Genomic DNA, 12,457 nt, shown 5'->3' on the forward strand with positions numbered 1-12,457 from the left:
GGCCCAGGCTCAGATGGGAGGTTTCCACCCTGGTCAGACAGGCTGCCTGCCTGGCAAAGGGGGCTTCTGCTTAGTAGCAGACTTTACAGCAACGGAACCTAGAGATAGACGCCGTTTAAGGACAGTGGTCCACTGTCTATGGACTCCTGCTAAGCAGGAGACGCGGGTTCAATCCCTGGGTCTGGAAGATCTCCTGGAGAAGGAAATGGCAACCCGCTCCAGTGTTCTTGCCTGAGAAATCCCATGGACAGAGGAGCCTGGTGGGCTAGAGTCCATGGGGTCGCAAAAAGTCAGGAATGACTGAGCAACAGAGCAGAGGTGATTTTAATAGCTGAGGACGGCAATGTACACAAGCTCCCAGGCTTGGCAAAGGCTAACAGGGAAGCTCAATTTTCAAGCAGACAGTAGAGTATTACTGGTCACATAGTATTACTCAGTCTGACAAATAGTTAGCTCTCACCTACTGTGCCCCAGGCTGTGCTAAGCACTGAGGCTGCAAAGATTGATGAAGGCTCAGCTTGCCCCCATGAGCCCCCAGCCAAGTTATATGCCAGCAGCACAGGTTCCTGTGGGAGGGAACCTCTGATTGGCCAGAGCTCTGGCATCTCATCTCTCCCTTGTTTTGTCATAGCCGCTCTGCTCCTCCTGCTGCGATGCCGCCTTGTATCCGAAGCCAACAGGCAGGGTCCCTCTGTGCCACAGGATGAGGGGATCCAGACCCTGCTCGCATGGAATGAGGAGAGCAGAGCCGATCCTCTCCAGGTAGTGGAGCTGGACTGTGTCTCATGAGGACCATGTGGTAGGCTCTCCATACTGCTCTCGTTCACTGCCCCCTCATGTCGTCATCTCGTCACACTTGTCTAGGGCACTGGCTCTCAACTGGGGGCGATTCTGACCCCCATCCCCACCCCAGGGGACATCTGGCAGTGTCTAGAGGTGTGTTGGTGGTTACAACTCAACTGGGAGTGAAGAGTTGGCCGGGATGGTGGGAGTGGATGATGCTTTCGTGTCTGGTGGATAGAACTAACTGGGGGACACTGCAGGCCGTTCTGCTGTGCTCAGGACAGCCCCCATGACAGAGAAGTCACCCACCCAAGTGTTAGCAATGCTGAGGCCGAGAAACTTTATTTAGGGCAAATGACATTTTTCAGGTGAGTTTCTCTAGTATTACTAACAGCAGCTACCAATTATGTCCTTGTTCAGTTCAGTTCAGTCGCTTAGTCGTGTCTGATTCTTTGCGACCCCATAAATCGCAGCATGCCAGGCCTCCCTGTCCATCACCAACTCCCGGAGTTCACCCAGACTCATGTCTATCGAGTCAGTGATGCCATCCAGCCATCTCATCCTCTGTCGTCCCCTTCTCCTCCTGTCCCCAGTCCCTCCCAGCATCAGAGCCATTGGTAAATAAGGCTGCCACTGTGTCCACACTTCCCTGTTATTCCATCTTATGTGAATACACCAGCCTACATCCACACACTGGGGACACTGCACACTCTCAAGAAGATTCCCTTCATCTAGACACCATCACTGATTCCACCCGCCGTGTCCTTTTCTGCCATCGGACACACTCCCTGATCAAGAGGGTCTGCAGGACAGCACGGGCTCCTCTCCTCTCTGTGGGGAAGCCAGTGAGCCCTTAGGAAAGAAATCCAGGCCTTCCCTGGTGGCCCAGTGGTCAAGAATCTGCCTGCCAGTGCAGGAGAGAGACACTGGTTCGATCCCTGGTCTGGGAAGATCCCACATGCTGCAGAGCAACTGAGCCCATGGGCCACAACTACTGAGCATGTGCCCTAGAGCCTGTGCTCCGCAACAAGAGAAGCCACCACAATGAGAATCCCAAGCACTGAGACCAAGAGTAGTCCCCACCTGAAGCAACTAGAGAAAGCCCTCGTAGCAAAGAAGACCCAGCACAGCTGAAATAATAAATAAATAAATCTTTTTAAAAGAGAAGAAATCCAGCACTTCTCAACATCTGAGTCCCTCAGTGAATATTTGTTGAGTGAGAAATGGATAAGGCTCCCCACATCACCGCCCACTGTGGTGACCCCAAGAACCATCACTGAGGCTTAGAAGAGGGCAAGGACCAGTTTTGAGATGCTGAGGCTGATTGATACGAGGTTTTCTCTTTGGTTGCTTGATTTTTGTTGTTGCCATCACTTCACGTGAACCGCTAAACAAGAAACTTCACTTCCTGACCAGCGATTACAAAGCGTCCGCCTGCCAGGGTTGCCCTCCTGCTTCACAGCGCAGGCTGTTTTCCAGGGTCAGGATGCTGTCTGTAATGCCAGAGGGGAGACGCTACTCGCTGTCTTCTGTGTTTAATGCCGCCATCTGTAATTTCAGCCCTAGCTGTATTTCTTTCCCCCGGTCCCACAGGGAAGGTCATACCTCAGGGATCACACGCCAGCCCTGTCCATCAGCGCAGCCCAGGCGGGCGCCAAGCTGGGAGCTAAGGTGAGTGTGGCTCATTTGCTGCTTGTGTTGAAACAAAAGGGGTGACTTTGATGACCGTTCGATGCGAGGGGGACACCATGGCTGCTCCCCCACCCACATCCTGGGATGTCCCCCTACAGGCCCACCCCTCGCCTGCTTTCACCCCAGCCGCTCCTGCAAAGCCCCTGCAATTCTGCTCAACCTCACATGCCTTTGCTCCCAGCTCAAGTGTCGGATGGCTCAGGGCCACACTCCAGTCCGTCCAGCGCTAACTTCACGACTTTAAACATTATTTTCCTTTAAATGGACTTGTGTCCAAAAGAAGTGCATTTCTTTAAACAGGAAATTTTATATTTCAATTGTAAGCAGAAAACAAGTTTTACTTGTATAAAGAGCAGGTGAGTGAAACACAGACACAATAGAAATAGAACCCTGTAATTCTAGGTAGAAAATGTGGGAAGAGAGAGAGAACCAGGACAGGCTGGCACCTGACGGACACTTCCTCCTTGATGTCATTAGGAGCATGGAAGAGGAATTAGACAGGGACTGATTTTTCTCACCGCGCAGTTCAATGTCATTTGAAACCCTGTTCCCAGTCTGGCTAAACTTTCCCTTCTCTAAGCAAACGAAGACTCCACTTTGGAAAAGAGCGAGTTGACCCAGGGCTGGTGTCATTTATTGTGCAGACGCCTGGCTGGGGAGAGCAGGACCAGGTCCAGAGGGCATCTGCCCACCACTCCATGTTCCCAGGGGGAGGGGGCACAGAGACTCCTGGGGGGGGCTGGCAGGGGCTTCTCTTCCTTGACTGGTCTATAAGCTTCTGGAGGCCAGAGCTCCTGGTAGGCACAGTAAAAACTCTGGTCCACTAATCGTGCCCTGGGATTTGCACTCTGCAAGTATAATCCCACAGCATCTTTACCAACCCCCTGCCAGAGGGTACCTTGCTCCCCCAACTGCAGGGGAGGACACCAAGTCTGCTCTTCTATTTTCTGGTGAGTCTCTAGGTTCCCTTTATGATGTCCTGCAAATAGTCAGTGTACCTGTTATGGCTGGATTGATAGTCAGCCATTCACACACCTTCCCTCAGTGAGATTGTCACTTACGATTATCAGGTGACCTGCTATTTTAAAATCTGTGACAAGGCACGGACTTCCTTAGAACTGTTACTGAGGACCTGTGCCTGCTTTATTTTTTCTGAAATTTTATTTCATGATTGAAGGGCTTATATTAAAAATAGAAACCCAAAGCAAAAGTTGTCCACAATCCCATCCCAGATCTAAACAGTTTCATCTGTCTGTGTCAGCTTCTAGATCTTGTGTGCATATTCAGTTGGCAGGTGTTTATAATATCATCCATAGAATGTTAGAATCTTCAAGTCACGTTGGGTCACACATACCCACTTTAGTTTATTCTTTTCCCTTGCTTCTCTTCACCTTTCCTTTTCTACTTCCATTTCCCCTCCCCCTCATCATAATGCTAATTTTTATTTGCATGTGAGTATCTGAGGAGGAAAAGGTGTAGCTTCTTTGTTTTCACCTAGAGGGAAATGCGTTACCTTTGGAGTAAACCAGCATTTTCCCCTAGGATAGAAAATAAACACTACCTTCTCTGTTGAGTGTATCTGACCAAGTACACCTTGTCCTGGGAACTCCAGTGAGTTGCATGGCTTTGCTCCTGCTGCTGGGACTTCACTGGTGATGGACAGTGGGTTCCCTTCTAGAAGGTTCTGTGATTCTGGTAGAACAAACACACAGTTGTGAAAACCTCATATATCTAACTAACTATTGTGATTGTTGGGTGTTACTGAGTTGTTGTTTGATACTATACTGTACAAGTCGCTTCAGTCATGTCCAACTCTGTGCAACTCTATGGACAGCAGCCCACCAGGCTCCTCTGTCCACGGGATTCTCCAGGCAAGAATACTGGAGTGGGTTGCCATTTCCTTCTCCAGGCCTTGTACTTGGTTAATACTCTCCTGTCATCATCTTGAATATTTGATAGCTCTGATCAAATATGACACCCACAAATAACTGCATTTCTCTGTATTCATGTCTGGGTACCAGAGGTCATCTACAAGATCAAGAGCAGTGGCCTTGGCCCTAACCAACTTCCAGTCCATTGACTCCACACCTCCTGCCAAACTGAGCCATGTCCTTATATACTCCATGTACACATTCTAAAACTATAGCTGTGCTTTTTAACATGACTTTTCAGACTCACACAAAGTTGTAAAAATAGTTCAGAGTTCCTGCGTACCTTCCACACAGCTTTCCCCCAGAATAATAATCTACATAGTATGTTATCAAAACCAGAAAACTGACTTCGGTATGACACTATTGACACAGGCCTCAAATACAGACCTTATTTGGACTTCACTAGTGTAACTAGCTATTGTTTAACAAAAAATTTACTCTTCTGACAAGAGCTAAAATGGTTTCTCAAGGGCCAAAGAGTCACTGTTTTCATGACAGAAAGCTTTTAAGAAAGAATTCAAGACCTCTATAATTCATTATTTTTCTCAGGCTACATTTGAGCCAAGATAAAAATGAGTTATTCTCTTTTGCACAAACATGATTCCATGAATCCTTGAAAGGGCTTGTGCATTGATAGGTGTGTCCCTCTGACCATGGAAGGGTCAGCTTCATAGGCATGGAACCCAGTCAGTCCCACAGGGCCCTGTGCTCAGAAGGGCCTTGTACTTGGTTAATACTCTCCTGTCACCATCTTGAAACACTTTATATCTGGCAAGGGGCTCACATTTTTTATGCTGGGTCCTTCCAATTATGTAACCAGCCTTGGGTCTTAGGGATGAATGGGCCACATTCACAGACTTTGAGGCCACACTCTCAGCACACTGTGAGTCTGATGTGAATTTTGTAGACCCAAGATGGGCTTGAAAATCTCATATGTTCATGCTCCATCCCCACAAAGCAACTATAAAACTCACCCATGGATTTCTGCTAGGAATACCTACACTATCATCAGATACCTTTAGTGCAGAAACAGGAGGCCTCATGGTTACAAGAATTTCTAGTTATGTGTTTGCATCTTTGGGTAATTTATATGAAACCAATAAACACTTAATTTTTTTTTACTTTAATTAATTTTTCATTTTTAAAAATAATTTCAGGGTCATGGTGTGTTTTTTGAACCAAGTGTGAGAAACAAATACTCTACTCCTGTAAGTATCAATGAACAAGTTACCATGAAAAGAGTTACCTTACAGTCCTGGCAGCCGTGGGAAGCCCTGAAAATGGAAAGCTGGGAAGGGGGAAGATGGTAAAAATATATCCAACCAACATCCAAATAAGCTGAAAGCAGTGAATGTGGGAAGCAGTGAAAAAAGTGAAAGTGTTAGTCACTCAGTCTTGTCTGACTCCTTGCAGCCCTATGGACTGTAGCCCACCAGGCTTCTCTGTCCATGGGATTCTCCAGGCAAGAATACTGGAGTGGGTAGCCATTCCCTTCTCCAGGGGGTCTTCCCAACCCAGGGCCTGAACCTGGGTCTCCTGAATTGGCAGGTGGATTCTTCACGGTCTGAACCATGACTTCTAGGGAGCAGATGAGAACTAAATAAAGTACTTACCTCCAGACCTGAAGGCACCAGAGATTTTCAGTCCCTGACAAGTTTCTTTTGCTGCTGAGAAGCTAGGAACTTGGTGAAGGCCTGAGTATTCTTTTGCTTTGATTCTTTATGGATTTATAGAAGTTTTGAACTACGGGGAATATAGAGGCCACTAGTGCATTTCCTCCTAAACCTTTCTAACAGCAGAATCCTTCTTTACAAATGAGATCTTACAAAGAATGCCATTATAAATAAAACAGAAAAGAGCTGTTTTTTTATTAGTACTGATTTTGAAGTGCAATGACATTTACAACATACACCTGTTGCCAAAGCAACAAATAAAAATAGTGATTCAACTGGAAACAATAACAACAAAAAGGAAGCTGGATATTGTGGAGGAAGTTTGCAGAGTTCTTCCTTAGCATCTAATTAATTGCCTCACATTGTTGAAATTGATTCTTAAGGTGTCAAGAAAATTTCAATTTATGACAATAAGCAGTTTCAGATATTTTTAAGGGAGTTCAGCTTATCGTATCAGGTTCTCTTTGATTAAGCAAACAAGCGACAAAAGGCTTCGTTCAAGTTTCATAAAAGCAATTATAATATTTTTGCTTTTATTCACATGTTGGGAGGGCTCAGTTAAAAAGATGTAAGCCCTTCTCCATTATATTAGAAAAATAACATTAAATATTATTATTAAAATAACTTTCACATAATTAGAATGAAATTCAAACACTCTTGCTGAAGTACCTTTGAGGAGTTGTGGGTCCTGGGAACATGCCTGAAGCCAGGGCTTCTGTGCCGAGTGGCCAGGGGAGGGAAACTGTGCTCTTGGCCTTGACGGAGTCACGTGCAGTAAATGTGGCAAAATGAAGCAAAAGCAGCAAAAAGTGGTGTGTGGTGGAACCTAAAATCTACTCAAGAAAAAATCGACCCTGAGTTTCCCTGGAGACTGGTGTTATACCTTCCACCGGGCTGGGAAGGATCACAGGGTCTGACCAGCAAGCACATTGGAGGAAGGGCCTGTGTGTCTTGTATCCTCCTCCGAGAGGCTCACGGGAGCTGGAGGGCAGTGACTGAGGACACAGCATCACCAGGCAGCAGGTCTCCAGGGTTGTTGGTAGGGGTTATCCCTGCTATCTCTTTGGCTAAGAGCGTTTAGTTCAATTCGCAATGGTGGGATGGGATGGGTTTATGTGTATAGACAGATACGGGTACAGACAGGTGTGTGTGTATATATATATCTTCATGGACATGTAAAATTATCCTAAACTTCACAGTGTTTTATACACATCTTCTGGAGTATACAAAGTACCCCTAAATTCAGGGGTGATCAGAAGTCATTGCAGCTGTAAAAGTCACCAATGTGTTTCTGAAAGTGAAAGTGAAGTCACTCAGTTGTGTCCCATTCTTTGGGACCCCATGGACTGTAGCCTACTAGGCTCCTCCATCCATGGGATTCTCCAGGCAAGAATATTGGAGTGGGTTGCCATTTCCTTCTCCAGGGAATCTTCCCAACCCAGGGATCGAATCTGGGTCTCCGGCATTGCAGGCAGACACTTTACCCTCTGAGCCACCAGGGAATGCTCTCATGTCACTCTCCAATTTAAATCCACCTGACAGCTGGCCGTTGTCCTGGCATGGTCTGCAGCCCTGAGATCTGGGATCATCTGGTCCCTCCTGCGCTGTCCTCCGCCTGCAGGTCTGGGCTGCCTCCAGCCTCCTGGCCTCTGCTGGCCTTCCCTCCTCGTGGGCCCTCCTCTTCCTGAGAGGCCCCGGGTGCAGGCGGCCTCTCTTGCACCTTGCACGCTCATCACTATGTTCCTCTCACCCTGGGTGGAGGCCCCGCACCTGTGTGAGCCTGAGTGAGGGGCTGCTTGGCCTCACATGCACAGGCCTGACTACATGATGCAGGTGAGGCTCTCTGGGGTCCCGGGTGGCCCCCACATGGAGCCTCCTAAGCCCACCTCCTCATGGCTCTACCCCACGCCTCAGCCAGAACCTGAGACCCAGGTCCATGAGAGAGAGAAGGCAGCAAGGCACCCTGTGTGCACGAGGTGCGGCTGACCTACCAAGGCAGGAGGAGGGGGATTAGAACCTGAGATGAGCTGTGCGTTGTGGGGACAGGTGGTGGGATGAGCTTCCCCATGTGGGGCAGTCAGCCTCTTGCTGATTCATGTTTGTGGACCAGACCCAAACTCTGCTGGCCAGGCTCACTCGGCTTCCTTCTTCCCTGGAAGCCAAGGCGTGGAGGGCCCACCAGTCCCTCAGTCAAAACCGTCAGGGCTGCCCTCTCTCCCTGCACACACGGAGGTGACATCTGGTTAAATTGCCCTTGGCCTGTTGTCCCCTCCAGGAGAGCTGAGACAGTCCTCCACCTGGTGGTGGCCCCCGTGTGCCCGCCAGCGGAGGCCATCAACTGAGGGGAGCTGTGAGCTGACTCCGACAGGATTAGGACTCTTTTCTTCACTTTTCAGGTTTGCCTCAATACCGTGGTGCCCAGAGGACCCCTGGAAATGAGAGCAGGAGTGATGGCAAAGGTGCTGAGTCAGGTAGGAGGCCCCCAACTCTGCAGATGCTGCATTAGAGGGTCTGGGTGCTCATCAGAGCCTCCTGGGGACCTGTTTTGTGAGACGTGCCTGGGGGCCCCTTCCTCAGGTTGTTAGAGTGGATGAAGATGGGTCACGGGAAGTGAGAACCCTTCTAGTCTAGTCCCTGGTTATCATCACGTGTCATCTGGCTTACCCACATTCACATCTGTGTATCTGCCCTCTCCACCCCACACAGCTTGCCCTGTGGATGGAGCGGGTGGGGACCAGTTCACCATCTGACTGGGCCGAGGAAGGCTGCTTCCTGCTGAGGCCCATCCCCCTGTCCCCCAGGCAGGCAGGGAGCCTTCATTAGTGCAAACTTGGAGCTGAGCTGGGTGGTGTGAGAGGAGGCAAAAACAGCAGATTAGAAGGCCCGGTACTTTCCCTTGTGAGCCTTCTAACTTAGTTGGGGTTTATGATGAATTATTGATCTCACAAGGCTTCTAAACTGCTGAATCAGGGCTGGAAGCTTCTGCTGTCACAGGCCTCGGGAGCTTTGAGCACAGACCCCCTGCAGATCCTGGTTTGCTGTGTGCTCACCAGGCCCATCCTTAGTTATCTACTTGGCTGCACTGAGGGGACATGATGGAACTGATGACACCCCAGTCACAGCCCCTGGATTCACCTTTCAGCTGGCTTCCCCCCCGCCACCCATGCCCCAAGGCATAGGGCCACACGGTGGCCACAGTTCCTGCAGGTGTGTGATGTAAGGATGAAGGTTCCCAGGTACTGTGGTCAGCAGGTCTGGGGACCAGTAGATGCAGGGCCAGGAGACGATATTCCCACTAAATGGAGAGCCTGGAGGAGCCCCCGCAAGCGGAGCAAGGTGGACACAGCTGGCTGAGAGCCTGGGGACATGGTGGGGGATGGGTCTGACTCTGAACATCTTCAGGCCCTAGATGAGTTCACTTTCACATGAATGCTGTGAGCCAGTGATGGCTTAGAAGAGTCTTGTAAACCCATCCCCACCTTGATCTATGAAACAGGCTCTATGAAACATTAGAGACCTTATAGGGTATTTGGCAGAGAAGGCAATGGCACCCCACTCCAGTACTTTTGCCTGGAAAATCCCATGGACGGAGGAGCCCGGTAGGCTGCAGTCCATGGGGTTGCTAGAGTCGGACACAGCTGAGCGACTTCACTTTCACTTTTCACTTTCATGCATTGGAGAAGAAAATGGCAACCCACTCCAGTGTTCTTGTCTGGAGAGTCCCAGGGACGGGGGAGCCTGGTGGGCTGCCGTCTATGGGGTCGCACAGAGTTGGACACGACTGAAGCGACTTAGCAGCAGCAGCAGCAGTAGGGTATTTGGAGGTCAACAGGGAAAAGCCCTTTAACCTCACCCATCCATCCGTCCCACAAACATGTATTGGGGATGGTCATTCAAGGTGACAGCAGGCTTAGGGCCAGGAGGGGAGGTCTCAGGCCTGGGTGAGGGATGAGTCTACCCTGTAAGAGGGTAGAAGGGGTGGGCGGTTTTCTTCCATGTCCCCGTCATCCTACCCAGGTCAGGGCCACCGTCATTGTGTGTTCCCTCCCTGAGATCAGGAGGAGTGTGACGGGGACCCTCCTTTCAGTTTGCTGCCGTATCTGAGTCTGTAGAAACGCCTGTGATGGGACAAGGCTCACAGGCCATGGCACTCACCTCCTCTCCTCGGTTCCCCTCCAGCAGCTCTGTGGCACCCGTGACCCCGAGGGTGATCCTGGCTACCCACCTCATGTCTACGCAGAGGAGGGCGAGTGTGAGCAAGCAGACAGCCTCAGCTCTCTCACCTTCTCTGAACATGACCTACCACCCGACGTGCTGGACTCTTTGGGGCCAAAGGCTGCTCCACTAGAAGAAATATATTCTCAGTCAGCCTTTTGTTCCTAAAAAATGCATATTTTGGTGAATTGGAATAATTCACAAGGGGAAATCACTATTCTAGAATGCCTTTTTCCTTTTGTTTTTTAAAAATTACCTTCTAGTTTTTTTTTTTTAATTTCTTCTAAGTCCTTGTTAAACCTTTCTTGCATCTTCTCAATCCTTGTCTCCAGAGTTTCATCTACTAAAAAAAAAAAAAAATTACCTTCTAGTTCTAACAGAATGAGGGTAAACTGAGTCTGGATTAAATGATTCGACATTCTGGGACCTCTTGAACCAAAACAAAACAGCAGGTCATACTTCTTAAAAAATTTGTCAGGCATATTTTCTAGAGAAATTTGAATTTAATTGTGTAATTCCTTGCTTCCATGAGCAGCCCAACTCCGAGAATAAATGAAATATAATCCACAGATTACCCCAATTATTTGAGAACAACAGATAATGCTGGGGGAAACAACAGGTAAAACTGGGAAAAGATTTTTAAGTGCTTACTTAAATTTCTTTATTATGGTTCTGCTTCAGTTTAAGTGAAACACAATAGGGTAATATTTTGTAGAATATTTGCAATTAGTATTTTTAGTGATTTTTAAAAATATATTAGTCCCATTGCACTTTTTGAGTAGATAAATAGATAAAATTTATTACCAAAAGAGAAATAATTAAAACTTAAAACTTTATGAGTGGTAAATATTAAAAAAAAACTGACATAATTTAACTTGCATATACTATGTAATGAAAATAACTTAGGAGCCTTTGAGTGACTCAATTCTGATTAAATTCTATTTTTATACAACATCACAAACTTTAATTGATTTTTACATGTCCACTTATCACTAGTGTAAACTGTGGGGGAGGTGATAGTGTCCTTTATCTAAAAAAAAAAAAATGTAAATAGTAGGACATGTGTCTTGTATAGACTGTTTTCTTGGCTGTGTAATATATAAGAAACTGGTTAAGCAAAATTTTGAAAGATACCAGGGCACTTTAATGTATATACTAGATATCTAAAAGCCTATGGCAAATTCTAAAAAACATATAATTAATGAGCATACTCTTTTGTGCACATCCTCCTGAATTCGAGTCCAACTCTTTGTGATCCTATGAACTGTAACCCACCAGGCTCCTCTGTCCATGGGATTTCCTAGGCAAGAATACTGGCATGGGTTTCCATGACTTCTTCCAGGGGATCTTCCTGAGCCAGAGATCAAACCTGTGTCTCTTACATCTCCAGCACTGGCTGGCAAGTTCTTTAACACTAGTGCCACCTGGGAAGCCCCAAGTTTTAGCTGATGCAGAGTTAAAACTTTTCTTTCTAAAGAAGCTGTGGAAATACTGAAAGAGATCACAAGAATTAGTACATAGTCATTTCATGTGTCACCTAGTGCGTTGGGTAACTGAAAAAGAAGAAAACCATCTCCAAAGGATTGGAAAGTCTAAAACTGGCTCACAGTTGTGTAGAATAGCTGTGCTAATTCTGGAATGATTCTGAGGAGAGCCTACGATGTTTTCTGGGGAATTCAGGATTCCCATCTTAGTCCTATCTTAGAACGGTATACTTCTTGAGTCTGAATGGTTGGTGAGGGTCAGTAGGAAGTCATTGGATACTCCTGGATCTGAGGCAAGGGACAGAAAACTATGGCCATGGGGAACATCTGGCCCACCATCTGTTTTTGTAAATAAAGCTTTATTGGTACACAGCTGTGCTCATATGTTATTTAAGGGCCATCCATGACCACTTTGTGCTTCCATAGTAGTGCTGAGTAATCATGATGAAGATATATGGCTCACAAAGCCCAACACATTTACTTCCTGGCCTTTTAAAGAAAACAAGAACACTGATCCCCTTGTCTAAGGCATTCTTTTTAGGAACTCCACATCTCATCTAACATTTAAATATATCCATAAAAACTTAAAAGTGAAAGTGTTAGTTGCTCAGTCGCATCCAACTCTTTGCAACCCCATGGACTGTAATCTGCCAGGCTCCTCTGTCCATAGAATTCTCCA

At 47.3% G+C, this 12,457-nt stretch overlaps 1 protein-coding gene across 1 annotated transcript in view; it reads left to right on the top strand.

The window, feature by feature from the left end:
• CDH26 (cadherin 26) overlaps positions 1-10,487 on the top strand; it is a 46,552-nt gene extending 36,065 nt beyond the window's left edge. The window contains exons 13-17 of the mRNA XM_010841860.1: positions 632-762; positions 2,377-2,454; positions 5,564-5,614; positions 8,476-8,550; positions 10,259-10,487. Of these exons, the coding sequence (XP_010840162.1) occupies positions 632-762; positions 2,377-2,454; positions 5,564-5,614; positions 8,476-8,550; positions 10,259-10,462 (539 nt within the window). The 3' untranslated portion in view covers positions 10,463-10,487. The remainder of the gene's footprint in view (positions 1-631; positions 763-2,376; positions 2,455-5,563; positions 5,615-8,475; positions 8,551-10,258) is intronic.
• The last annotated feature ends 1,970 nt before the right edge of the window (positions 10,488-12,457 follow it).

Source organism: Bison bison, unplaced genomic scaffold (genome assembly GCF_000754665.1).
Source record: "Bison bison bison isolate TAMUID 2011002044 unplaced genomic scaffold, Bison_UMD1.0 scf7180017864167, whole genome shotgun sequence".
NCBI classification, from domain to species: Eukaryota; Metazoa; Chordata; class Mammalia; order Artiodactyla; family Bovidae; genus Bison; species Bison bison.